We start from the raw sequence: 27,864 nt of genomic DNA, 5'->3' as shown, positions 1-27,864 counted from the left end.
CTCTTTTAAACATTTATTTGAAACCTAACCATAACCACACTGCTAACCTTATGCCTAACTCTAATCTTAAATTAAGACCAAAAATATCATTTTTGTTTTCATTAATATTTACTATAGACATATTTTGACATTGGGGCTGAAGTAACTAGTGGAAACGTTCACACGCGAATCTGTCCCACCTGATCTTGCCTCCCATTTTTTAAGACATTTATTTTCACTGTTAGAGCGGGTACTAGAGTATCTAGTCAATATAATGGATAATCTATGTTGAGGACCAAAACCAGGCCATTGGTACTTTTCAGATGTAATTTACATAACAATCGCTAACTGTGAACTTTAACACCATGTTACTTTAAAAAAATGACTGGTCAAATGCAACAGCCTATCACAATCCGTAATCACTAATAATCATTATCATCAGTAATTAGTGGAATTAAAGGCTAAAATCTGGGCCACGTTTTTTTTTAAATGCCCCCACACACAGTAGCCTACTAAAGACCGAAGGGCGTTTCATGCAGAGAATTGGGAATTTAATAGGACCTCTATGGCTTCATGAATGAAGTGTCTCTGATGTCACTCTATTTACCTCTGCCTCGCAGTGACACGCCTCCCATTCCAGGCTCGAGGCATATAAACCTCAGGAATTCAGAGACACTCCAGCAGACTTCGAAGTTGGTCCAATAGTACTTTTCAGGATGACAGTGATTATTCTACTCCTGCTGGTACTTGCGTTTAGTTTTTCTGACGCGGAGGACAATGGTAAGTCGGGTAACAATTCTTGCTGCTTTCCAACTATGTCTTATTACATTTACATGTTACATTAAGGAGAAGAATGGTGAAGAATGGTGACAGTATTATTGTAGATCAGAAGATCCATTAGGAAATAGCAAGTTTTAAAACTAATATACTTTGAAACCTTTTTGTATCTATTGTAAATGTGATGACATGGTGATTTTATAAAGCATTTTCTCAGAGGTGCAATAAAGAAATATATATATATATATATATTTGCTTATCAAATCGACATTTTATTTATTTATCACATGCGCCGAATACAACTTTAGTAATAGACATGACTAAATGATTGCTTACGAACCTTTCCCAAATGATGCAGTTTAAAAATAATAATAAAAAATATTATCTAACACGAGGAATAAAATACACAAGAGTGTAGCTATATACAGTGAGTACCAGTAACCTACCAGATCAATGTGCAGAGAGGTACGAGGTATTTGAGGTAGATACAGTCTGCACATGAAGTCAGGGTGAAGTGACTAGGTATCCGGATAGATAATTAATAAGAGTAAAATAAGGAAAAGAATAGCAGCAGCAAATTATGAGTGTAAAAGTGTCTGTGAGTGTGTCATGTGTGTATGTTAGGGTTTTGTGTGGGAGTGACAGTGTAGTGTGTGTGTGAGTGAGTGTGTTAATGGTGTGTGTAAATAACATCTCGCGAGTGTGCATAGGGTCAGTCAGTGCAGGTAGTTTGGGTACCCTTAATTTACCTGATAGATAGCCAACAGTCTGGCTATCTATCAGTCTTATGGCGTAGGGCAGAAGCTGTCTCGGGGCCTGTTGGTCTGAGAGCTGATTCTCCGGTACCGTTTGCCGGACGGTAGCATAATGAACAGTCTATGGCTTTGAGTGGCTGGGAGTCTTTGGCAATTTATCGCGCCTTCCTTTGACACAGCTTGATATGAGTTCCTGGATGGCAGGACTTTATGTATATTTATGTTTGGAATTAAAGTACATTTTATGATTGATATTTTAAAAAATTATCTTTCACGAATATAAGCCTATAATTAAATCTCTGACATATCTAATTAAATATTTGTATATGCTACTTTGCAACAATATAATAATCTGGAATGTGCATATCATATAGCTGGAGTTCACAAAAAGAGTGACATTCTCCTAATCTGACAACTATCGGTGTCAGGCAGTTACAGCTAGTTCGAATGACAAAGCATACTACCACTAGACATTTACGTAATTTAGCACACGCTCTTATCCAGAGTGATTTACCGGAGCAGTTAGGGTTACGTGCCTTACTCGAGGGCACATCAACAGATTTTTCACATAGTAGGCTCGAGGATTCGAATCAGTGATCTTTCAATTACTGGACCAACGCTCCTAACTGCTACCTCCTGTCAATCTGCCACCCCATAATGTCGATTTTGATCATTGAGTCTACAATGATTTGATCATGTGAATGTTTTACTTTACTTTTGGGTGTTTGGCTTGTGTGCTGACAGTAAGACTATACAGACATACTTCTAAGATCTGGATGAAAATGGCTTTATAAATGACAATGTAATATCAATATATTAGATTATATGGTGACACAAAAAAAGACAACAAAAAAAACACAATTGAATAGAACATGTGCAGTGCACTTTGCATGCTTTAGTTCAGTGCCAACACTCTTTTTTTATTTATTTTTATTTGATGTTACCAGGTTAGTCTTATTGAGATGAAATATCTATTCTACAAGAGACCTGGCCAAATATCACCACACATTTACAGCATAATAAAACACAGAGCATTACAGTTTGAAAAACAGCCATTTAAAGATTGAGCAAGCAAGATACTTTGGAGGTGTGGTGCACCCTGGGGTCAGAACATTGACAGCCCCCACTTCATTGTTCACCATAGTTGTTACCCTAGCTTTAAACACATTCAAGGAGACAGGCTCTTGTAATTTCATGTCCTTTTGTAGTTTCTTCTAAGTGGAAGGGGCAGAGAACTGGAATGCTTTTTTTTTACCCAGCTCTGACAGTTAAAAAAATATTGATAGTCTCAAGCTATTGCTTATATTAAGAAGCAGTCAACTGTACTCAGAACCTTATATGATGGAGGTATGATATGGGGCCATTGATATGATACAGTTATAATATACTGCTGGGTGTAACTGTCCTTGCCTGCTTTATCCAGAGCTGTTCTCCGTGATAAGCACCCCCCCTGAGAAGGGCCAGAGTGTTTTACCCGACCCTGGCCAGAACCAGAGCACAAGGCTAGGGGCCAAAGACCCCTCTCTCACCATCAACGAGCCCCTGGAAAAGAGCAGCAAAGCTGGGGACCCCAAGTACGCCCTCCACCCCCTTCCCTCTGGGGTCTGGCCCAAGCACAGTGACCCTCGCCCCGGCCCCCACAACAAGAGCAAGAAGGGCCCTAAAAATGACCGCCTGATCGAGCACAACAGCGAGAAGAACCGCGGCGAGGCCAGTCTAGCACTTCCCAAAACGCCACTTACCGCTGCTACCAACCGCACACAAAAAGTAAACGTGGACCCTTACCGAGACCCCCACACTTACTTCAACAACCCCCCGCAGATTGACCCGGACAGTCACCCCAACTCCAGACCCAGGGGCCACCCCCACATTCACCCAGCCACCTCCCCTCGCAGAGACCCCCCAACCAGAAAGCTGGACCCGGAGGAGAATCGCCCTGGAGGGAAGTCCAGTCTGTACCAGTCTGGCGGCGCCAACCGGAATAACAGCCGCTCATCTGTGCTCCTCAACCGTCGCTCCTCAAGCTTGCTCTACCACTTCGACATCCTGAAACGAGGTACGGAAAGTGACACTGCACCCCCACACTATGTATGGTACAAAGGGAGTCGTCACAGTGAGACTGCTGCGATTTCGGGATAGTTAGCTAATTACCTCTCCAGCCATAAGTTGCTGCCTACATCTGGATTGAATATGTCCCTTTGTGTGAAGTCTTGGGGGGTGAGAGGTCATGATAGCAATGCTAAATATGCCTAAGTGAGATCAGTTAGGATGCAGTAATTAAGGGTTGAGACCGGAGCGGGGAGGAGGGGGAACGTGGAGCCCCCTCCTGCGGACTGCGACGCCTGGGTTCTGTAATGACAACCCTGGTCCTTCGAATGACACTGGAATGAAGTCTGGCTCCACACAAGCAGGAAAGGCACGGTCGGTCACTCTCTCCTTCTTCTCATCTCTGTCTCTCTCTTCTTTTCTCTTTGTCTCCCTGACTCGCAGAGTCTGACTTCACTCACGAGGCCGTCTGCATGAGTGAGTGCCGGAAGGAGAAGGAGGAGAGAGACCACTACTGCTACAGTGAATTTGGTGAGTGTGTGTGTGAACGATGGTTAGACTATTGTATGAGAGTGAGATGGATGGCCTGACCATCTCTCCATAAAGACGAAGTGAAGTGAAGGGATAGGAAAAGGGGACAAAATAAGGGCATGACACAATGTCTGGTGTTGTCTATTTGCCACCTGCCAATCATGCTGTAGTTTAGACTGGATTGACAGACATTCCCTTTGGTCATGTAGAGTCTTCTCACCATGGTGCAGGGTGAAGTTGCCCCAAAACGCTGATCTTGGGTCAATTTCGCTGATCCTAGATCTGTACCTATGAGTGCTCTCTGCTGCTATCCACTTTAGAGTTAAAAAACAATGACCTTTACTTTAATTTGACCATTTACCTTTGACATTTCAGCCGTCAATGGGATCGTTCATGACATAGACATGGTGCGTAAGGGGATTAGACTCATCACACTGATGGTGAGCAGCGATGGCTTCTACAAGATGAGCCGCCTCTACGTCACTCCAGACAGCTTCTTTCTCAAAGTGCGTCTCCTAGTCCTGGACACCTACAAATGTAGCAAGCCTTGTCCTGACATCAAACTAGGTAAGTGTCAACTTAAGGAACCAATAAACGCATCCCAAATATCACCCTATCCCCTTAATCAAGGCTCTCCAACCCTGTTCCTGGAGAGCTTCCCTCCAATCCAGTGGTAATTGGGGCGGCAGGTATGATAGTGGTTAGAGCGTAGGGGATGTAACCAAAAGGTTGCAGAATCTCCAAGGTAAAAATCTGTCGTTCTTCCCCTGAACAGGGGCAGAACGACAGTAGGCTGTCATTGGTAGGCCGTCATTGTAAATAAGAATTTGTCCTTAACTGACTTGCCTAGTTAAATAAAGGTTACATAACTAACCTGATTCAGTTCATCAACCAGCTAATTATTAGAATCAGGTGCGCTAGATTAGGGCTGGAGTGAACCTGCAGGATGGTAGCTCTCCAGGAGTAGGGTAGGAGTGAACCTACAGGATGGTAGCTCTCCAGGAGCAGGGTTGGAGTAAACCTACAGGATGGTAGCTCTCCAGGAGCAGGGTTGGAGTGAACCTACAGGATGGTAGCTCTCCAGGAGCAGGGTTGGAGTGAACCTACAGGATGGTAGCTCTCCAGGAGCAGGGTTGGAGTGAACCTACAGGATGGTAGCTCTCCAGGAGCAGGGTTGGAGTGTGAACCAACAGGATGGTAGCTCTCCAGGAGCAGGGTTGGAGTGTGAACCAACAGGATGGTAGCTCTTCAGGAGCAGGGTTGGAGTGAAACTACAGGATGGTAGCTCTCCAGGAGCAGGGTTGGAGTGAACCTACAGGATGGTAGCTCTCCAGGAGCAGGGTTGGAGTGTGAACCAACAGGATGGTAGCTCTCCAGGAGCAGGGTTGGAGTGTGAACCAACAGGATGGTAGCTCTCCAGGAGCAGGGTTGGAGTGTGAACCTACAGGATGGTAGCTCTCCAGGAGCAGGGTTGGAGTGTGAACCTACAGGATGGTAGCCCTCCAGGAGCAGGGTTGGAGTGTGAACCTACAGGATGGTAGCTCTCCAGGAGCAGGGTTGGAGTGTGAACCAACAGGATGGTAGCTCTCCAGGAGCAGGGTTGGAGTGAACCAACAGGATGGTAGCTCTCCAGGAGCAGGGTTGGAGTGTGAACCTACAGGATGGTAGCTCTTCAGGAGCAGGGTTGGAGTGAAGCTACAGGATGGTAGCTCTCCAGGAGCAGGGTTGGAGTGAACCTACAGGATGGTAGCTCTCCAGGAGCAGAGTTGGAGTGTGAACCAACAGGATGGTAGCTCTCCAGGAGCAGGGTTGGAGTGTGAACCAACAGGATGGTAGCTCTCCAGGAGCAGGGTTGGAGTGTGAACCTACAGGATGGTAGCTCTCCAGGAGCAGGGTTGGAGTGTGAACCTACAGGATGGTAGCTCTCCAGGAGCAGGGTTGGAGTGTGAACCTACAGGATGGTAGCTCTCCAGGAGCAGGGTTGGAGTGTGAACCAACAGGATGGTAGCTCTCCAGGAGCAGGGTTGGAGTGAACCAACAGGATGGTAGCTCTCCAGGAGCAGGGTTGGAGTGAACCTACAGGATGGTAGCTCTCCAGGAGCAGGGTTGGAGTGAAAACCAACAGGATGGTAGCTCTCCTGCCCTATATGGTGCAGTAGTAGACCATATAGGGCAAGAGTATTCAAATCCCGTCCTGGTTGTCTGAAGTACTGCTGGTTTTCTGTTCTATGTGATCATTAATAGCACACAACTGGTGTCCCAGGTCTAAATCAGTCCCTGTTTAGAGGAGAACAATGAAAAAAATCAGTGGAACTGGCTTTGCGGTCAAGTTTTGAATTTGAGGGATACAAAGTTCCACCATGGCTATGTTCCGATATCAACACTAGCATATTACTTCTAATCGATTCCCAATACATTTCTCCATGCTATATGGTATGCTAGTATAGTCAATGGTACTGAACTCATGTCTACCAGTTGAGCAGAGAGACCAAATACTGCTAATAAATTCACTGACACCTTCTCTTACCCCAATGCTATTCTATAGGTAGCCGGTACATTGTAATGGGCCAGATCTACCACCGGAGGCGCCACCTTCCCAATGACCTTCTGGCCCTGCTGGGGGGCAAACTGAAGCCAGGCGACGGCCTCCTGCGCAGCAACAACTACGTCAAGCGCTTCAACAAGAGGAGACACCAGAAAGCCCTGGAGGCTACCCGCTCCAAGTGTAGGTGAAACCAAAACACACTATCGCCCCCTGCAGCGGTGGAAAAGACATTGCAGCCGTCAACATGAAATGACTGTGACCTATAACCCTGCAGCATTTCAGCCGAGACGTAGATGGACGAGGCCAAGGTGTTGTTGTTTTTTTACGGCATGGACCTCCTGCACTTGTTTGTGTCATAATCCAGGTTGAGTGGTAATGTTTTTGCTTGTCTGTCTGTACAGTCTTTGCCTTGTAGCTTTGCGTCCTCTTTGATAGAAGACACAAGTGGAGTCTATATCAAAGGTTCTCGTCTTCAAACCTCTGCTTGAAGTGTTGCCCCATTTCCTCACACTGTTGCTCTCTGTTATTGTGCATGAGCATTTAGTTGGATAGAGGGCACACTTAACAAAGGTAAAAGATGAGCTCTCTAGTATATCTCTTTGTTCATAAGTCTTCTATACTCATTTATTAAGATGTCGTAGTACTTCAAATGATCATTTGTTTCATGTCTGGTACATGAATTGGTCAGATCAGTGCATCCCTCTTATTGGTTTCTTTTACGATTTCAATATTCTGCCAGCGAACCCAGAGTTCTGTTTCAATGGAATAATTTAGGTAGACATTTTCATTGGCTAATTCGATGTAACACAACTTTTCATCAGAATGTTTTGGTTGTCCCGTGTCCACATTTGAAGATGTTGTCCGAGCATGTGAAAGAAGCCCATAATTGCCCTGAGGGAGGAAGACTGCCAACTCCAGCTCCACTATTCATGCGAACACACACATCTCTCCAATTGGCTTGTTCCAGGTTATCCCAATCATCCATGGGAAAGACTATCTGTTCAGATCTAGTTGCACACGGGTGCTTCTCCAATGGCAAGAGTCCAATTACATTTCACCTTTCGAACTTGGTAGGAAACTCTAAAGGACTTCCTATTGACTGAATGTACAATATCAGCAATCTCCTATTTATGCCTGTAAGAAAAGCGGTCGCATCTTCACACTGTTTTGTTCCTGTCATTTGATTGCAGGAAATGCACTTTTACTGTATGTGAAAGAGAAGAGGGGGGTGGGATGTAAGACTGGAAAAGCAGCATCAACAACAACAAACCCCAGAGGAGGGATAAGTTGAGAAAAGAGACCAAACTTAAGCTAGTTTTCTAATGTTAAAGAAGTGTACACGTTGAAACATCCGACGGCGAAGACAGACTTCATAAGGGAACCTGGTGGTATTAGTGGTTGTTTTTGTAAATCTAATCGCGGGAATCTGATCCCCCCAGGGCACCTGGACACACGGATTCAGAAAAGTGCGGCTCTCCTTGCCGGCTCTCTTTGGAGATGGTGAGGTGATAGCTAATGCCACCTTTGACCCTTATTTGCTCATGCACACACACACACACACCCACAACCGATGCGGACAAAGTTCAAAGGAGACATTTGAGAGTGGCCAAGGGAAAGAGAGAGGGAGGAGGAAGGGAGGAGGAGAGAGGGAGGAGGAGGGAAGGAGAGAGGAAAGGAGAGAGGAAGGAGGAGGGAAGGAGAGAGGAAGGAGGAGGGAAGGAGGAGGGAAGGAGAGAGGGAGGAGAGAGGGAGGAGGAGGGAAGGAGAGAGGGAGGAGGAGGGAAGGAGGAGGAGGGAAGGAGGAGGAGAGAGGGAGGAGGAGGAGGGAAGGAGAGAGGGAGGAGGAGGAAGGAAGGAGAGAGGGAGGAGGAGGAAGGAAGGAAGGAAGGAGAGAGGGAAGGAGAGAGGGAGGAGGAGAGAAGGAGGAGGAGGGAAGGCAAAAAAGAAAGAAGAGAAAGAAGGTTGTAGTGCCTTCAGAAAGTATTCACACCCCTTGACTTTTTCCTCACTTTGTTGTGTTACAAAGTGGGATTAACATGGATTTAGTTGTCATTTTTGGTCAACGATCAACACAAAATACTCTGTAATGTGGAAAAAAAATGTGAATATTTATTACAAAGTTATGAAAAATAAAATACTAATATATCTTGATCAGGTAAGTATTCACCGCCCCATAGACAGTACATGTTAGAAACACATTTGGAAGAGGTTACAGCTGTGAGTCTCTAAGAGCTTTGCACACCTGGATTGTACAATATTTGCCCATTATTCTTGGTAACATTCTTCAAGCTCTGTCAAGTTGGTTGTTGATCATTGTTAGAAAGCCATTTTCAAGTCTTGACATAGATTTTCAATCCGATTTAAGTCAAAACTGTAACTAGGCCCCTCAGGAATATTCAATGTCGTCTTGGTAAGCAACTCCAGTGTATATCTGGCCTTGTGTTTTAGGTTATTGTCCTGCTGAAAGGTGAATGTGTCTCCCAGTGTCTGTTGGAAAGTAGACTGTACCAGGTTTTCCTCTAGGATTTTGCCTGTGCTTAGCTGTACTCTGTTTATTTTTGTCCTAAAAAACTCCTGAGTCCTTGCTGATGACAAATATACCCATAAAATGATGCAGCCACCAAAAAGTTGTTGATCCATCCTCAGTTTTCTCATATCACAACAATTAAACTCTGTAACTGTTTTAAAGTCACCATTGGCCTCATGGTAAAATCCCTGAGCAGTTTTCTTCCTCTCTTGCAACTGAGTTAGGAAGGACACCTGCATCTTTGTAGTGACTGGGTGTATTGATGCATCATCCAAAACCTAATGAATAACTTCACCATGCTCAAAGGGATATTAAGCATCTGCTTTATTTTGTATTATTTTTTACACATCTACCAATCGGTGGCCTTCTTTGAGAGACATTGGAAAACCTCCCTGGTTTTTGTGGTTTAATCTGTGCTTGAAATTCACTACTCAATTGAGGTACCTTACAGATAATTGTATGTGGGGTACAGAGGTTGGGTAGTCATTAAAAAAGAATGTTAACCACTATTATTGAACACTGAATGAGTCCATGCAATTTATGTGATTTGTAAAACACATTTTTATTCATGAACTTATTTATGCTTGTCATAACAAAGGGGTTGAATACTTATTGACTCAAGACATTTCAGCTTTTCATCTTTTATGTTTTTTTTTTCTACAAACAAAATTCCACTTTTACATTATGGGGTATTGTGTGTAGATCAGTGACACAAAATCTTAATTTGATCCATTTTAAATTCAGGCTGTAACACAACAAAATGTGGAAAAAGTCAAGGGATGTGAATATTTTCTGAAGGCACTGTATGTACATACATCAAGAAAGAGAGAGACCCTGGGAGAGAAAGAGAGATCCTGGGCTCTCCATTCCTGAGGGAAAACTTTGAATGGATGATAAGGTAGACATCCAGGCCACAGACCTTGGGTCTGGCCTGTCATCTTTGACTATGATCATACTTAAAATGAGAGAAAAGCCAAAGGTTTGCACTGCGCATATCTCATCTCATACTACATGGAACTAATAAAGATGTATTTGTTTTTTTACTCATTGGGTGTCGGTGTGGTCTGTGGGTCTTATTCATGTGTTATCGGTGGGGGCTAACACTCAGCCGAAGCCTTGCAAACACACATTCTTGAATGGCACCACAGAAGTACATATATAATCACTTTTGGATTCATTCCTGACCAAGATGGCTGCCATAATGAACACATTCTGGAATTATGAGGGTCTATGACATCAGCCTCTCTAGTGAATTATAGGATCTCCATGTATGGTGCACACAGATTTGAACTGGAGAGTATAGTTAAAAAATACTGTTTCAATCATGATGATAACCCCAGGCGATTAAGTGCCCAAAAACAGGGTCATAATTGGGGTGTAATAGGGGCTCCGTCTGGCCTCGGGAATGATTTTCGAACCAAGCCGTTCCCATGCTTTGAAGTCCATCTGGGAACAGAGCTGGAGAGAACAGATGCAGGCGGGCAGGAAACGGGAGCTCGCTCGCATCTCGGCTACCATCACAGTGGGACAACATTCCTTATGGAGAGGAATAGGGATAAGGGGTTGGGATGGGGGAAGAGGTGGGAATTTGTCCTAGTTCCTTCCTGTGTGACAGAGAGAGAGAGAGTTCCAGCCCCCAAGCCACAGTGAGAGGAATTGATGGGACTTGTGGTCATCTGTAGTCCATTTGGTGTCCATGCAAAGCTCTGGATTCAGTTAGGGGTTTGGAGTGAAGGGGGAGCGTGAAGAAGAGAGAGAGGGAGGGGTGTGTGTGTCTTCGGTGAGAGGGGAAGGTTAAAGGAAAACTCTCGTGGTATTTGTTTCATTAGTCCATTGTTGATAATAGTCCCAAAAGGTTTTGCATGTCAGCAATAAAGTTTTCAAGATATGTAACTGAAAATCCAGAAATCTGGCCCGTATGATGTATTTTGCATCATATGATGAAAAACGCAGAATCATATGACGCAAAATGCATGACACGGGACTATATCAACAATGAACTAATGAAACAAATACCCTCCCAAAAATGTTGGGGTGTTTTCCTTTAATGACAGCAGTGACTTGTGTTCAACACTCCTTTATAGAGGGGAAATACAATGTGTGTGTGTGGGGGTACCCAAAGTATAAGTGCTGCCCTCAGGCATCAACCCCTGCTCTGGTCTGGGTAGAAGTTGCATCTAGGCACAGATCTAGGGTCAGCTAATCCTCCACAAATGTCTTACCTTTTGTGGACTTCAGGAAGAGTAGTTTTTGCTTTCTCAGAGGCTAATGGGGATTCTAATAAATACCAAAATACCTGAAACATTACAGGGGGAAATGCAGGGAAGCTGACTCTAGTGTCTGAGGCAACTTAATTCAACTCCACCGTGGAAAGGGATGAAAAAGGTACAAACTACTTAGTATTCATTATATTATACGTTCCTGACCACGTGACTTGACAGGATCAACAAGTCCGGACAAAACTCCTGGCCCTTAAACACAAATGAATTACAACATAAGTACACAAAACCAAAGAAGACAGCACATTGGACAATCGATGTCAAAAACATGACTTTATTATCTTGGATGAAATGTCCTATCAAGTACAAAAAAGGATCTCTTAAGAGTTGCCACAATCTGTTAAAAACATAGTATTTTTCCCCAGTTATGTTTCCTCTTACATTTACTAAAAAATGTAATATTTTCAGCGATATGAATAAATAAAAACAGATATTGTGATGAAGTTATTAAGAGATGTGTAGAACTTGTTGGTTCTTTAAAAAAGAAAATCTTCAAGAAGAGTCAACATTCTCTACCCCGTTTTAAATCAATATGCACACAATATGCAGCACTTTTAATATAAAGGGCAATTTTACCTAAATGTAGAGTTCACTTTGACAAAAGATAGAGAATATCTATTGAATGTACAGGTAGGCTTAGTTGCTGGTTAAAAATGGACAAAAATAAAAGTACTAATGCTCTAAAAACCTCTAAAATCTCTTTGTATATTGACAGCCATATTATACAATATGAAATACAAATGGTGGACGATGCATGTAAGAATAGAAACTGGAGTGCATGGTTTGTAATGCAAACAGGTCTGTGAATAGGACTGACAAACAAACAGGCTTCGGTCACCTCATCTCTCAACTCAGTCCACCTCCGAAAAAGTTGTTGGCACTTCAAACCAGGGTTTTGGTTATTTCCATTTCAATTCAGGAAGTAAACTAAAACTCCATTGAAAATGGAAATTTCAGTTCACTTCCAAAACGGAAATGAAATTTACCCCAACCCCTCTTCAAACCTAAGGCTCCCCCCTACTATTAAGTTGATCTTTAAGAGATATTAACTAAGAGCACCAGTGACAACTCCAAAAATGTTCTCCCCCCAACAAACAGTACTGCCTCGACACAATTATTACAGTTTAGAAGAGTTCCAAATATGATAAAAATGAAAGTTCCTAAAAAAAATCTTCATACAAACCCCAATTTAAAATAAAGATTCCTCAACTTTGACTTTCTGATTTACTGTTCTAGACCACATGTTTACTTGATGCAGTGGAAAACTCAAAAGCATTTGACTTAATCCTTTATAGGGGGCCTATTGAGTTGAGAGATGCATGTGATCCAACCTTCTTGACAAACCATTGGGGGAGAGAGGGGGGAGGTTGCGGTGTGGATGGTCAGTACACTTAGGTTAAATATGCCCTTTAAACAGTTTTCACATTCTCCAAGTCCATCCTCGGTTATTTTCCTGTGGAAGGACTTCGGAGTGCTTTTCTTGTTTTCATCGGATGAATGTCTTCAATTAAAAATGTTAGAGAAGCCTCTACATGGCGAGAAATAGAGCTTGTTTTCTCTGTCGGCTGTTTCATATACACCAATATTCCCATCTTAGGTGGTAACAAAGAAAAAGGAAAACAGAGGTTCAACGTCAGAAAAAAGAATGTTTTACAAACAGGATAGCATTTCCACTGTGAGACATGACATAGAAATGGTAACTTGGGACTCTCCATGGCCTGTTTGGAGGTCAGGGCACATACATCTTCAAGGTGGCACCAAGTGAGTTCACGATGATCTAGGATCAGCTCATTCCAAACACAAGCAGCAAGACAGGTGTGTGCTATTTAGACCCATTTCGATTGAGGGATCACGAGATGAGGAAGCAGACACAGCTGGAAAGTGTCAGTGGTTGTCATCCCAAATGGAACCCTATTCCCTTTATAGAGCACTACTTTTGAACCAGGGCCCATATGGCTCTGGTCAAAAGTAGTGCACTATATAGGGAATATGGTGACATTTGGGACATACAGTCTGAAATGGGAGTTGACCCCCAGGGAAGGAAGAATAGCTGATACAAAAGAGATGTGAGATTAGTTACGGAATAAACAACTTGAAAAGAGTCTACTGCTGCCTTGTTTCGTACTGCCCTTGAACGGCCCATTAGCTTATTGACTTCAGGGGGGTTTTCTCGCGCCATCCCTCCATTTCTTCCACCAGATCGGAAGTCCTTTGAAGGAAGGAACTGAAAGTCTGAGCCTCCCTCCCCCCGTCTGTTGGGGATGTGGTATCTCCCATCATGAATACTAAGGGTTTGGATAATGGAACCTTCCACTGCCAGTCTCTTCTCTTTCCACGGCCTTAGAGGTGGTTGAGGAGTGGCGAGGGCTCATACGGTTTGGTAACAAGGCCGTTCGGCCTGAAGCATGCGTCGGCTACGATCTTCGAGGAGCGTGTGCTGGTTTTAAACGGGGGTGTAACTCCCACTCCGACAGGTGTGGTGGTATGTGTGTGGACACGTAAGAAGTAGCCTGGCTTCCCCATTGGAGTACGAGTGGTCAGGGGGAACCACATTGGCAGCCATTTTGACAGTAAGCTTTAGAAGGAGTGCCGACTGTGTATTCTAAGATGCTGTAGACTGCAGTTTGTTGTTATGAGACCTACAGAACGCAGAGAGAAGGGGAAACAGTTGATGTGATCGATTGACGTGTTTTTGTTTTTTATTAAAAGCTTGACAAATCACAAAATATGCACGAGGGAATACAAAAACAGTTATTGGATGCCAGTGGGGTCAGACGTTTGAGCAGAGAGAGCAGCCATGTTGGTGTAATGTTCGTTTAATGTTCTATATGGCTTGTATATACAGTGAAAACATACCATGTAAAACATGGGACAGTCGAGTTCACCAGAAATGAACTGCAAAGCTACACAAAAAACTATGACCTATATCTTACCATTATTTTTCTTTTTGAACATACAATACTCCTTCACAAAAGGATATAATATGCACATAAAACAATAACATTATACATTAATAATTCAGATAAAAGACTAACTGATAAATGTTGTTAATCTTTTAAAAATGGCCAGCGAAGAGGAAATCTTTGCACTTCATCTACACAATAAATGTACTCCATTCAATTAAATGATAGGTCATCTGCACATGTGGAACTGAGTTGAATACAACATTACATGTGAGAAATGACTTTCAACATTTTAGCAAAATCTAATCACAACCATGTTGTGAACTAACCTTTTCGATACTTGATATTGTGCCTCACACATCACCAGATTGAGATAAACAGAAATTAACTCAACTTCCATCGAATATCTGTCGTCTTTGAAATGAATGTAAAAAATGTTGAAAACAGATGTTTCCCTTGATTGCTGTTTGTGACCAACATGGCTGCCATTATCAAAATGGAGAAATGTTTTTAAAGTGTCTTTCCTTCTAAAAAAAACAACAAAAAAACACACCTACGGTGTGGTTTATACTGTAAATATACTTTCTTACAAATAGTTTGATGCTGTTTTTAAAGACATAAAAACAGCAAGGTCCAGGATAGCCTAATGTTTTAAATTTTTTTTTAGAGTGACCCCGGCACCCAGCTCAGATTCCAACTACAAGGCCAGACTTATGACATCACAATCTGTAAGAGAGGGAGAGAGAATGGATGACATAAACACATGCAGGTGGAAGCACATGACCATAAGCACACAAACACACAATGCAGGGGAGGAGGTATAGATGCAAAACTACATGCAAAAGACAGGAGATGGGATGCTAAGGACATTGAGCATGGATTGGACAGCTCTAAAGTGAAAAGGGTAGGATGAGCTCAGAGTTCAAAAGGTCAGAGTTGACTGACGAGGTCTTACCTGCTGGCTTTGAACCCTTTGAGCTTCTGGACGAAGAAGTTCTCAAGGACCTCGGCGCTCTGGTAGAACGGCGAGTCGCTGGGGTTGTAGTAACGGCAGTTGTCGAAGACTTTGGTCATGTCCGCCACGAACTCTGTCAGCTTGATGTAGTAGCGCTTCTGCAACCGCTCCTCCATCGTAGAAAGATCTAGAAGGGAGGAAGACAACAGAACATGAATCACCTCGGACGACTCTTCTCCAGCATCTCGCATAGTTGCTTCAAAAGTAATTGCAGTTTTTGTGGTGTGAATGTTTGATAGATATTCAAGTATGAGTCTGAAAGTGCAATACATCACTTGTACATCAACTTGACTGTCAGAAATCCCAGCTCAACGCCAGATTCAAACCTCAAACTCTGGCTCGGCCCTTTCAAAGTGAATTACACGGGATGTGACCGAGCGGCCGACCAGTCGATTCTAGCAACATGCTGTCATTGTTATGACATTTGCCTTTGAAAGAAGTTGAAAGTTGACCCTCAATTATTACGATAGGTAGCGAGGTAAGCTAGCAACAAGCCTGGTCCTTCATAATTCCCCAAAGGGCAGCAGTGGTTTTCTCCCGTGTCGCGCCCCGGGGCTCCATTTTAAACAAACATATCCGATTCTTAACCTTCCCTCACCCCCCACCCAGTCAGCAGACCGACCCCGTGCCCATATCAAAGAGGGCCTTCTTCTCTGTCATCAGACTTCATCTACAAACCCCAAACTTACACCGTCCGGACCGTTGTGGCTAGACTTGGCTTTTCTTTCTGCAGGGTGAAAAGGTTTCTTTTTTGCGGGCAGTGGACTAGAGTTTCCAGGCCCAAGTCAAATGCACTGTAGTGTAGAAGGGGGCTACTGTCGTGTCCAAGTGTAGGAGTCTCTGGGGTTTTTCCGCCAGCTCATTAATGGTTTGTTTGTGTGGAAGTTCAAAAAGGCCCTGTTGACACAAGTCCGCCTTTTACATGGGCAGTTTGATCTGAGTTGGAGGCCTTTCCTCTCGAGCAGGGCGATGGGGTGTGTGTGTGTGTGTTTGGGGGTGTGTTTGTGTGTAACAACTTAGGAGTCCCTTGTGATGACTATTCCACTTATGACAACAGCACCTCTTTTTACAATGTTGAATCAATGCAAACCGGCAGAACTCTCCCCCCACTCACCCATTGGTTCCTTAATGACTCCGTAGTAGTCTGGGGCGTCGTTCGGGTCCACTGGCTCCAGGAACGGCCACGCCATTTTGTGAGCCTGAGAGAGGTAGGGAGAGAGAGGGAGAAAGAGAGAGGAGACACTTGAGAGACGTGCAGAAAAAGAAGGAAAACAAACAGAGGTTGAAAATGGCATTGGAAGCAGCTGGTTCAACACAGATGTGCTCCGGCTACGTCCGTGCCATGCGGACACAGAGGAGGAGGGGAAGAAGAGAGAGGAGAAGAGAGAGGAGAGAAGGAAGAGGGTGGAAAAACCCCCGTAGCCAGGGCAGTTGTCCAAGTGCCGCCCAGGGGACCAGCGTACAGATCAGATAAGAGATGAGAACAGAGGAAGGCTTTGTACCGTCCCGACGCTACGCTAGGTAGAGAGGGAAGGGAGGAGGGAAGGAAGGGGTGGCATACCTGTAAGGAGCGCAGGATTCTCCTTAACCCCTCGTTATCCTTGTCGGTGAGCGGCGTGAGCACTGTCATGGCGTCCTCTGTGGACTGGCACTGCGGACACACGTACTGGTCGATGTGGTTGGCCTCGCTCTGCAGGATGCCCACGCAACGGCCGTGGTACCAGTTCTGGCAGCGGTCGCAGCCGATGTAGAACCTGAGCGGGGCGAGGGTGGCAGGGGTGGGTCACGTTCATTGTGTTTGATGAACACGACCCTGGTTTCTGTTCCAAGTCTTATTGAAGAAATAGACTCTGGCGTGTCTGAATACCCTAGTCGCATTCTAAATAGGCGGCATTTTGGTTATGTGAAATTAATACATTTTCATAGTAAGGAACATTTCAGAAAATGTGTACGCTTTAAAAGCCAGGGTGATCTAGACATACTCATTTCAGGTTTACATCTAGTAGAATTCGCTGCACACTATTGAAGGAGAGGATAGTCTTTGGAGTCCCATGTGTATAGGGGAATAGGGAATGAGCTCTACCAAAATTAACAAATGCCGGGAATCGACGCAATTGTGCATTAGATGCAGTCTCAGTATGGATGAGCCTGGAATGCTGATATTTGTTGCTTGGAAGGTTGTTTTTAGTAAACAGTGCGTTGCAAATAGCACGTAGTACGATTAGCACACAGTAAGTAGTTTTAGTCAGTGGTGGGCAAGACAGATTTCGGACACGGCCAACGTCTCGACATAAGGAATTCAAGCTGTTACATAGAACAACCTTCAACCTTAGACATCAAAGGAAATATGAAACAATACAATCTATAACTGAAACTAAACAAAAGCTCAACCGATATCACCATCTAATAGACACTATTGTACGTTTTCGCCCATGAGGAACCATACAGACAAAAACACACACACACAGTCCTATGCACTTACTGTGCTTCGTCGTAGGGCGTTCGGCAGATGCAGTAGAGCTCCTCGGTCTTTCCCTCCTGGGCCCGCTTGCACTCGCTGCAGATGTAGTCGTCCATCTTCTTGGCGTCCTTCTCGGTGACGCCCACACACTCACCGTGGTACCAGTTGGTGCACAGGTCACAGCCAATGTAGAACCTGGGAGAACACAGGACGTGAAAGAATGCCAAATCACTATGGGGTCATATGAGGTCATCGTAACCACCATGGTTTCAGGTGCGTTTGTTAGGAATGTATTGAATGCCATTCGTGTGTTGCCATAGTGTTTCAACTTCCTGGTTGATGACATTTCAGGAAGATAAATAATGGAGAGTCACCTGTTAAAGTCCCAACACACCGCAATAGTTTTAGGTGAAATTGATCTTCACTTCTGATGTTTGAGCTTTCCCGTAAATGGTTAATGGTATACATTTTGACCGTCTCTTCAGAGAGGCATCGGCGGTAGCTTACTATACATTTAACGTGTTTGAACAATATTGAGGCTCCTCAGAAGGGCTTTAGACAAGGGTCATGTTTGAGGTACATAAACGTTGGGTATGTCCCAAATGGCGCATATTCCCTAGTGCACTACTTTTGACTACAACTCAATGGACACCCTAATTCCAGTATAGTGTACTGCTTTTCACCTGGTTAGGGAATAGGGTGCCATTTAAAACACAGCTGGTCTCTTACTTGGACTCGTCGTAGGGCGTTCTGCAGACACAGTAGAGCTTGGTCTCCTTCTTGCTGTCTGAGGTAGTGGTGGTGATCATCTTCTTCTTCTTGGCGTTAGCCGTCGACGCCGCGTCCCTCTCCTCCTCCCGCTTCCGCTTGTGGGCAAAGGCCGCCGGGTTGAGTTGGGAGGTGTGTGTGAGGGCATGATGCGTGTGAGCGGCGGCGGCCGCCTGGTGGGCAGCGGCCTGGGCCCTTTCCTTGTCCCGCCGCAGCTTGGCGAGGTCCCTCCTCAGCTCATCCTGTGGAAGGAGATAAGGGTAGAAAGTAAGATCAAAAAGTGTATGTGTGAGAGTTGGACATCTGTGTGCAGCTCTGCTACCATGTGTCCATCGTGAGTACAGTATCTTCATGGGAGAATGCCATGTGTGTGTGTGTGTGTGTCTGACCTGCGTCTCCAGCTGCAGCTCCTTGTCCAGCAGGGCTCTCTTCTTGAGGATCTCGGCCTTGAGTGTCTCCTTGTGCCGGCAGAGCAGCGACGACAGCTTGGTGGCGTTGGCCTTGGTTCTCTTCTGCTCGCCTGCTTCCTCCTTCTTCCTCTTCTTGACCGCCTGCTTCTCGTCCTTGTCGATCTTGTCCAGGATGAACTTCATCACCTGGTTGCACACAATCATCCTGGGTGGAAGGGGAGAGAGACAACATGTTATAAGCCTTATAAGACATTATAAAGGCTCCTATACGCTTATAACAAGTTTAGCATTATACTGCCAGCCACACAACATCCTGGGGGGAGGGGGGTAGACGTAACATATTATAATACTTGTTATGAGATATTGTAAAGACTCATACATGCTTATAGCCATTTATAAAGATGAATACCAACAGGAACCCAATCATCCCGAGGGAAGGGGTGGATGGGATTTTAAAACATTTTGTATTTCGGTGACAGGGACAATGTACAGTCTTCTTTTCAGTGTTCCCATCGATGTAACAGGATAGTTGGCTATGAAGCTCATTTTCATCCATAGTCCAGTGAAGGAATTTTAAGGACAATTTGAAGTTAATATATTTTGGGGGGTTATTCAAATGATCAAATATAAATTGACTTGAAGGAAATGTAATGTATAATGTTTCCATACATCATAAATCCTTCCATCACCCGCTACCTCACACTACGAAACAAAACACTGTAAGCCAATCGGTAGCCATGCCACAAGGTCACATGTGACAGATGTCAAGAGTGTTTTTGTTCCCCGTGTTTATTTAGAGGTGGGGCCAGAGAGCGATGGAAAGATAGTGGCTTCCTATTGCTAGTCTGCTCTCTCTCTTTCTCAACACACACACACACACACACACACACACACACACACACAGGAGGTCACGGTCAACCATGGTTCCCAGACACTGGGGAGCTCTGGTCAAAAGTGGTACCCTACATAGGGAACAGGATGCCATTTGGGACACACAGCCACAGTGCCCGGACTTGCCCTGCTCCAGGACTGTAGGTCTGGTTTAAACCCAGTGAGGAGGACACAACACATGGACTGTCTGTGGTAACCTTTCCCATGACCCAGACACGTTAAATATAACCCCTGGCTTTCTCCATAGGGAGGGAGAGGATGACACCTCCACACACACGGCGGGTCAACACAAGGTCTGATCGTCATGGCAACAGCGCTAGCTAGCTCCTTGTCCCTCACCTCTGGTTCTCCTCTCTCTCGGCAGGGGACATGGGCTTCTTCTGCTTGAGGTGCTCGATCACTGCGTTCTGCTTCATCACCACCTGTCACAGAGGAGACAGAGGGGTCAACTAACATTTTTCAGTCCCAAATGGCACCCGATTCCCTCTGTAGTGCACTACTTTGGACCAGGTTCCATAGGGTTCTGGTCAAATGTAGTGTACTATATAGGGAATAGGGTACCATTTAGGGAGCATTCCATCTCAGGCCTCAGAGAACAGAGAAATGTCAAAGACGTGAAATATACAGGAAGCAGGTGTTTCTTACACCACAGGTAAAATACATGCGTTGCAGACACATATACATTGGTTACTTCCCAAATGGCATCCTATCCCACTACTTTTGACACGGCCTCATAGGGCTCTGGTCAAAAGTAGTGCACTATATAGGGAATAGGGTGCCATTTCAGAGGTACCATAGGTGTGTATGCACTAGACTAGGGGCGCATGCAAGCCACATACGTACACACACACACACATGCAGATCATACATATCCCCCCCCCCCCCACACACACACACACAGAGGTAGCATTTAAAATAGACAAAGACGGTGGCGGGGGACAGCTTGGAAAATAAACCAGTCGTGGGAGCAGGCTTTATGAGAGGACTGTTTATGTGCCGATGTCAGAGAGAGACAGGGATATTATAGTGTTACACCACCTGTGTCTGGCTGGCTGCCTGAACACACACACACAACCCAATCATCCAAACACACAGACATACGCACACACACGTAAGTACACATTTCTGATATTGACCACCTGTTTCTGGATGATGTGGCTCTGACTGGCTGCCGCCAGCGCCTGCTCCCGCTTGGCCTCGGCCGCCAGCCTCTTCTTCTGCTGCTGCTGCTCCCTCAGCTGCTGGATCCTCTGGAGCTGCTCCTGCACGCTGGCCGTCTGGATGGTCACCACGTTCTGGATCGGACCTCCAGGCTGGGCTCCACCGACCCCGGGTTGCTGCTGGATCTGGATGGGAAGCTGGAGCTTGATCTGCTGGGGGAGAGAGCCTCCGGAGGTCCCCTGTTGGGCCTGGAGCTGAGCCAGGACCTGGACCTGTTGCTGGAGGCCTGGGACGGTGATGAGCTGGTGGGGGGAGCCCTGGAGCTGGAGGGTCTGCTGGGGCCGGCCCATGGGGGTGCCGGGGGACTTGACCTGGAGGGGGTTGGGGATTGGATGGGCATGTGGGCCTGGGTCTGGGAGGGGAGTTGGCTCTGGGGGGTGGCGGATGGGGGGGTGCTGGTGGCCAGGGCGGCCCCGGCCTGGATGGGAGCTGCAGCCTGCTGGGCGGGCTGGGCAGGGGCCTTGGTGGTCTGACCCGGGGCGGTGGGGGCTGAAGGGAGCAGAGAAAGGGGATGGGCAGACCTTTAGAAGACACACAGGCTATGAATAGTTTATACAGGTAAATATTTGAAAGGTAAAACAATGATCTGCGAGTGTGTGTGTGACTGCTGGTGGGCAACATAACATTTGGGTTCTGGGTCCTGTTCAGTGGGCACTAAACAGGATAAAACACTTTTGACGTACGGCCGTAACCTCTCACGGTTTGTTCGAAAACATTTCCCCCTTTTGTGTCAACTGAACACAACCCTGCAGTGGATGATGGTGACCGTGTGTGTCAGTATCCGTGTTAATAATACACACGATTGTCAGCTCCTTTGACTACCTGTGGAGGTTGGGGTAGCGGCAGGGGCCATGGGGGTGAAGAGGAAGCGTTGGACCTGGCCGTTGGGCATGGCCGCCTGCATGAGCTGCTGACCGGGCCCGGGGATGACCGTGACCCCCTGGGGGATGACCTGCAGCTGGCCCGTGGCCTGGCCCTGGCTCATCACAGTCAGGCCCTGGGCTCCGCCGCCTGGCCGCTCTACTGCCTGGCTCTGCTGCTTCTGATGGGGGGAGAGACAGAAAGATGAGGGAGGGGTGATGTTTTTGGAGGTAGTTTAGAGGTACAACGGTAGCCTGGTCCCAGATCGGTTTGTCATGCAATATATTACAACGACCATAGGAGTTGGCTCAACAAACTGATCTGCGATTAGGCAAGGGTGCACTACTCTTAAATTTTTTTTTTTTTAAAAAAAAAAAAACTGACCATGTTGAAACTAGCACATATAGATATACTAACAGGGACATGAAAGGGAGTTATTCCGATCTTTCCTGTTGAATAGGACTAAAATCAAAACAAACTTGTTTTGAAATCTGCAGAATTACGATACACTAGGTGGGCAGAGCAGAAGCCTGTAGTCCCACTGTTGCCTAACATCAGTAGAAGGGTTATTATGAGGTAGCTGATGTTACCTGGGTGAGCTGGGTGAGTTGTGCCAGGGTGAGTTTGACCTGGCCCTGCTGTGCCCGCTGCTGGGGTGTCTGGGCCGTGTTGGGCTGGCCCGGGGTTTTGGGGGCACTGCCCACCCTCTGCCCGGCCACGGTGGTGACGGGGCTGGCACCTGAGATGGCCGTGGATACGGCCTGCCCACGGATGATCTGGGTCACCACCTGCTGGCCAGCCTGACCTGGAGGTGGAAAACACACACACATAAGTGGACGCACACACAAGTACACACACACACACACACACACACACAGAGAGAGAGAGAGAGAATCAGAACTTGCATGAACACACATGTTAGTGAAAGAGACTATTCTAACTGGCCTATCAAGCTAAAATTGAGTGGGTAAATAGAAACAGCCTACCTTGCTGCACCATGAGGGGTGTCTGGAGGAGGGTCTTACCCATGGTGCCTGTCTGATGGATGGGCGTGCGGATCACGGTCATCCCCGGACGGATCTGCCCTCCAGCGGTGAGCACCTAGAAACACAGCCAAGATCAGAAACACTGGGACTTCCCCTTATACCACAGGGACGACACTGACTCCAGTGAAGGGTTGCTGTTAATAGTTAATGGGGAATTCTTTCAATAACGTGTCAATCACGTGTTCCTGCTAATGACCTGTTTTAGAGGGCTGTGGGGAGAAGAAGTGACAAGGAGGAAGGGTGGATGTCGGTAAGGAAGGGGGAATTTGAAGATCAAGGCGGGGTTACCGTAAAGCCCTTTGTGACAACTGATGGTTTAAATAGGGTTTTATAAATAGATGTGATTGATTGACTGACAGATGGGGAAAGATGTTCCATGGGGTGTTACCTGCTGTGGTGAGCCAGGCATGCCTGGCCTGATGTTGATGGTTGTGGTGCGAGGCTGGAACGAGGCGAAGGTCTGGGCGCCGCCAGCTTGGCTTGTGGGAATAATGCCCAGCACCTGCTTCTGAATCATACCTGGGGAGAGGAGAGGACATATTATTACTGTGAACAGACAGGATTGGTATTTATCTAATACTCTGCATTGTTGAAAAAGGACCTGTAAGTAAGCATTTACTGTCAGTTTACACCTGTTGTTTATGATGCATGTGACAAATAAAATGTGATTTTATTTATATCACCATAACATTAGCATTAAGGAGAAAATCTATATTCAGAATATTCAATATTCAGAATACTATACTTCTGTGTTATTCTGACTTTTGATTATCAAATGATTCACGTTTAAAGACAGAAATGAATCCACTCAAAATTCACCAACATCTGGAAAAAACGATATCCCTAATCTAGTTATTCACTTTTGTCTTTTGGCAATGAAGAAAACTGAAATGTCCCCTCAAGGCTACCAGTTTCACTTAATCAGGTATAGAAACAAACTATCCATTCTGCACGGTTCATGATGTATCAATATGTCACTCTATAAATTACTTGTGGATTCTGTTCCTTTCAAGTCGCAACCCTCTCTGATCTTGACCACAGTAAATATTAACCCAGCAAGTAAACAACATCAAAACTATCTTCAAACGGGGTATGTTGGTTTGAATCCATCACGTATGACCCGCTCATAAATTATGGATGGATTTTCTTTGAATTCATACATTTTTATTTTCCTCCGACAAAGCGAGTGTTTCATATTTGTTACTTTGGTCACGCTTCAATATTTTGGACACAGGACGGCAACCCAAATGAAGACGCGTTTCCTCAAAAGATGTTAAATTGTCGTCTTTTTCTCTCTCTTCACCATCTCTCTGTGTATTTTTTTGTGCCTTTTATCTGACCACAAAACCGATCAGGTAAAGCTCGACATCAATGGTTTCCCTCTTCAAAAAGCGGAGGTTAAACCATCTACAGTAGAAGACTGGGGAGTTTCAGTTCTGGCACCGACATCAAACGCCCACTTCATAAGTGTAGCTGTTTGGAGAGTTGGTGAGCTAGCGAGTAAGCGAAACTGAAAGAAGTAGGGGGGTGGAAATCCTTCCATCCTCCACCTCTCTATAGCGGGTTCCCTGTCTGATGAAGCAGACCTCAAGGTAAACTTGTTTTCCTGCTCTGCTTCCTTAGCACGCTCCAAAACAAACAGGCATTGAAACAGTCACGCTGGAAAAATATACTACTGCCCCTTAATACCAGCTCTCTCTCTCCCTCCCTGGTCGACAGGATGAAACACGGGTGTCACTAGACAGGAGCGCTGTTTGTTTGCGGAGTAATTTAGCCTACCCGCTTGAAACATGGATGTGTTGTGTGTGTGAATGAGAGAGCATGTGTGTGTGTGTATATATATATATATTTATTCAAGGTAGGCATGAGCCTGACCACCCTTTTATATAGATAACTGGAAACAGGAAAGATTTTGTGAAATTTGGGAGGCACAAACAGGTTCAGGACAAGGTCATGTTTTTGCATTGTATATGTTTTAGTAATAATGGTGAAAAAGCTAAGCCTTATTTAAGTAAGACAACGTTTCGGCACAGATAAGTCTACAAGCTTATCTTCGGTATCTGACCTTTTTAGACACTAGAAAACTACCTCACCTACAATCACTCACACACTAACAACCAAATATTAGTCCAGGTCAGTCATCGCGAAGCATCTAATACTTACAGATATCCAATTGGAATTTCAATGAATTGCCATTTGGCTGAATAAACAAATGAAGGTTTGTGTCTTTAAACAGTGTTGTACACTCGTCATCAACCCACTATTAAAGGTGAAATCAAACGGGACAGTGGTTCTAAAAATATGAACCATCACCTCATCCGATGGGTCAATATTGACTTCTAAATTAGCTAGCATGCTACTTCCAAAGACGGTCTGGCTAAGTTCTTAGACTACACAGTCTACCGTTCTGTCCCACCTAAAATAACAACGTTATATTCCATTACCATGCCGACAGGGCACAACTAGACGTGATGTGCATGTGCCACTCCAGACTGAGCCACTGACTCACGGGTTGGCGGGTGGCGGAGCACCACAATGGGATTGGCATAGAGTGGGCACCGCACCACTAGCCTGGTCAAGAGGACAGACCTTACCACAGTGTTGTGCCACATCAGTTGTGTGAGACAGTGCTTCTGTCAATAGCGGTAAGTTAATTTAGTGGTTGGAGAAGACGGCGGTTGGTTGAGAAACATTTTGCTTTCAGTCATCCATCCTTGTCATCATGGAAAAAAAGGGAGGAATGAACGATGCATTTGAACAGCATTAAAACAGGACCTCTCTCTTGTTTGATTGAACCTTATTTTACCAGGTTGTCCCATTGAAGTCAAAATATATATTTTTCAAGCGAAACCTCTCGCTCGCTGTGTCTCAGGTGTGGGCACAGGGGAGTTACTGTACCTCCTTGAGTGGTTGGCACGTTGACAGTGACAATCTTGCTGTTGGCGGGCAGCGGCAGCTTGGCGGTGAGCACCTTGCCCCCCATGGATGTGCCCGTGATCTGGAAAGTCTGTCCGGCTGACGTGGCTACCGTGCCCGGCGAGGCTACAGGGAAATATGCAAATGAGGCTCCGCTCGAGAGTCAAACAACAACCGCTGCTAAACAAGCACAGTTGCTAGCGGTGACTCAAACATTACATTTAGTTTGTTAGGGGTTGATTCATACACCAACCACTACTACTTTCTATTTGCAAGGATTCCCTACTAAGTAAAAAATAACATCACTTGAGTATAAATTAAATCAGGACACATTTTATTGAGATTCAATAAGGTTATTCTCTTTACCAATCTACTGGCTTGTAAACATAGAAAAGGACATATGACCTTTGACATACCTCCACTGGGCTGCCCCTGCTTGACCCAGGAAGCAAATGACTGCTGGAAGTTCTTGTTCTGTTGGAAGGTGACGGGGGTGCCCATCTTGGTGGCCAGTACCACTTTGGTTCCGGGGGTGGCCTGGCCCGATAGGGTCACTACCTTGGGGGTGGAAGCAGGGGTGGCTGGGCTCCCCGGGGTGGTGACGATGGTAGAGCCAGCACCAGGTTTCTGGTCCAGACGCTTCTAGAACAAGAGAAACCGTGAAATAATTCGGAAACACAACAAAATATCCCTATTTTTCACACAGCTGGTGGTCCTACTCACCTTGGCCTGTTCTACTGCCTGGGCTTTCTCTTTCTCAACCCTTTGAAGACAAAAAAAGATGCATCATACACAAACCAGAGAAAGAGTTAGAACATAACTATTTTTTTCCCCAAATGAATGCAATTAGCTATACAAAAAGTATAGTAAAGCAAATTTAGGGAATTGTTTAAAAAATAATTAGTCTAAGAGAGTCGAAGTGGGTTCATAACAGAATATATTGACAGTTCAATCCAATAGCATGGAGTATGCAGTTACTATGCCCCCTAGAACTCGTGCCCTTTGCCCTCTGACCTCTCGGAGAAGGCCCTGATCTCCCAGAGGTCCAATTCCTCCTCGGCAACCCAGGACTCAATCACCACCGGCCCAGTTTCCTTTTTGGGCTCTGGCTTCTTGGGCCGCAGGTTGCTGGAGCGCAGGCCTTTCCTCTGTGGCGTGTGGGTCTCTGTATGTGTGTGTGTGGAATGGATCCAAGAGATGGAGGGGGGGGGTAAGGGTCGAGCAAGAAAACAAAAGTAGAGGGGAAGGAGTGAGAAGAATAAGAGAGAAAGAGACTGAGTCAACAATGGCATAAAATGAACCACCTTGACAAAAAAATAACACTATCCTCTCTTTTACATTCTATGTGGAGTTTTATTCTAGCCGGCTGCTGCTCCCTCACCTTTCGGGGTCTCGGGAGCCCCGAGGGGGCAGATGATCTTGCGGATGCAGTATTCTGAGCGGATGCCGTAGGGCCCCACGTCGCGGCGCTTGATAATCTCTGTGGTAGTGATCTCCGTCTCGGAGGTCTCTGTGGCAATGAGTGGGGATAGGGCTGGGTTGGTGTAGGATGAAGGAGGAGGAAGATGCAGAGAACAACTCCCAAGACATGACACAGTAACGACTTAATACGCTGCCATTCAATACAGTACACAGGAATGACATTCCATGGGAAAAGCCTCTGACATTTGAGTAAAAAAAGAGTAGCAGAGGAAATAGGCTTCATAGTGGATATTTTAGTATATACACTCCCCTACATATTTATTTCAACAGTAAAACTAAAACTTATTCTACATTTTGTCGTGTTACAGCCTGAACAAAAAAAAACGGAAAATATATACTCACACCCTTGAGTCAATACCTTGTAGAAGCACCTTTGGCAGCGATTACAGCTGTGAGTGTTTCTAGGTAAGTCTCTAAGAGCTTCCACACAAACTCTGTCAAATTGGTTGTT

General features: G+C 45.4%; 2 protein-coding genes across 2 annotated transcripts in view; one reads left to right on the top strand and one right to left on the bottom strand.

Moving 5' to 3' along the window:
• The first annotated feature begins 487 nt into the window (after window positions 1-487).
• Window positions 488-8,273, top strand: LOC115103839 (UPF0450 protein C17orf58-like). Its single transcript, XM_029624825.2, has 5 exons — window positions 488-759; window positions 2,935-3,567; window positions 4,002-4,088; window positions 4,464-4,655; window positions 6,634-8,273. Exons 1-5 carry the CDS (start codon window positions 696-698, stop codon window positions 6,819-6,821), a joined length of 1,164 nt encoding a protein of 387 aa, XP_029480685.1. The 5' UTR covers window positions 488-695; the 3' UTR covers window positions 6,822-8,273.
• Window positions 8,274-11,693: 3,420 nt separating this feature from the next.
• The window catches only part of LOC115103837 (nucleosome-remodeling factor subunit BPTF-like), a 52,622-nt gene continuing 36,451 nt past the window's right edge, over window positions 11,694-27,864 (bottom strand). The window contains 19 exon segments of the mRNA XM_029624817.2: window positions 11,694-14,078; window positions 15,298-15,484; window positions 16,472-16,556; window positions 16,919-17,111; window positions 17,840-18,013; window positions 18,548-18,828; window positions 18,976-19,201; window positions 20,227-20,309; window positions 21,027-21,424; window positions 21,427-21,597; window positions 21,931-22,150; window positions 22,560-22,774; window positions 22,956-23,070; window positions 23,404-23,534; window positions 25,914-26,057; window positions 26,348-26,573; window positions 26,655-26,694; window positions 26,946-27,096; window positions 27,313-27,465. Coding sequence (XP_029480677.2) covers window positions 14,042-14,078; window positions 15,298-15,484; window positions 16,472-16,556; window positions 16,919-17,111; window positions 17,840-18,013; window positions 18,548-18,828; window positions 18,976-19,201; window positions 20,227-20,309; window positions 21,027-21,424; window positions 21,427-21,597; window positions 21,931-22,150; window positions 22,560-22,774; window positions 22,956-23,070; window positions 23,404-23,534; window positions 25,914-26,057; window positions 26,348-26,573; window positions 26,655-26,694; window positions 26,946-27,096; window positions 27,313-27,465 — 3,230 coding nt within the window. The 3' untranslated portion in view covers window positions 11,694-14,041.

This window comes from Oncorhynchus nerka, linkage group LG15 (assembly GCF_034236695.1).
Source record: "Oncorhynchus nerka isolate Pitt River linkage group LG15, Oner_Uvic_2.0, whole genome shotgun sequence".
In the NCBI taxonomy this organism is placed as follows: Eukaryota; Metazoa; Chordata; class Actinopteri; order Salmoniformes; family Salmonidae; genus Oncorhynchus; species Oncorhynchus nerka.
Note: the sequence above shows the minus strand (reverse complement) of the source record. Positions and strands in the feature narration are given on the sequence as shown.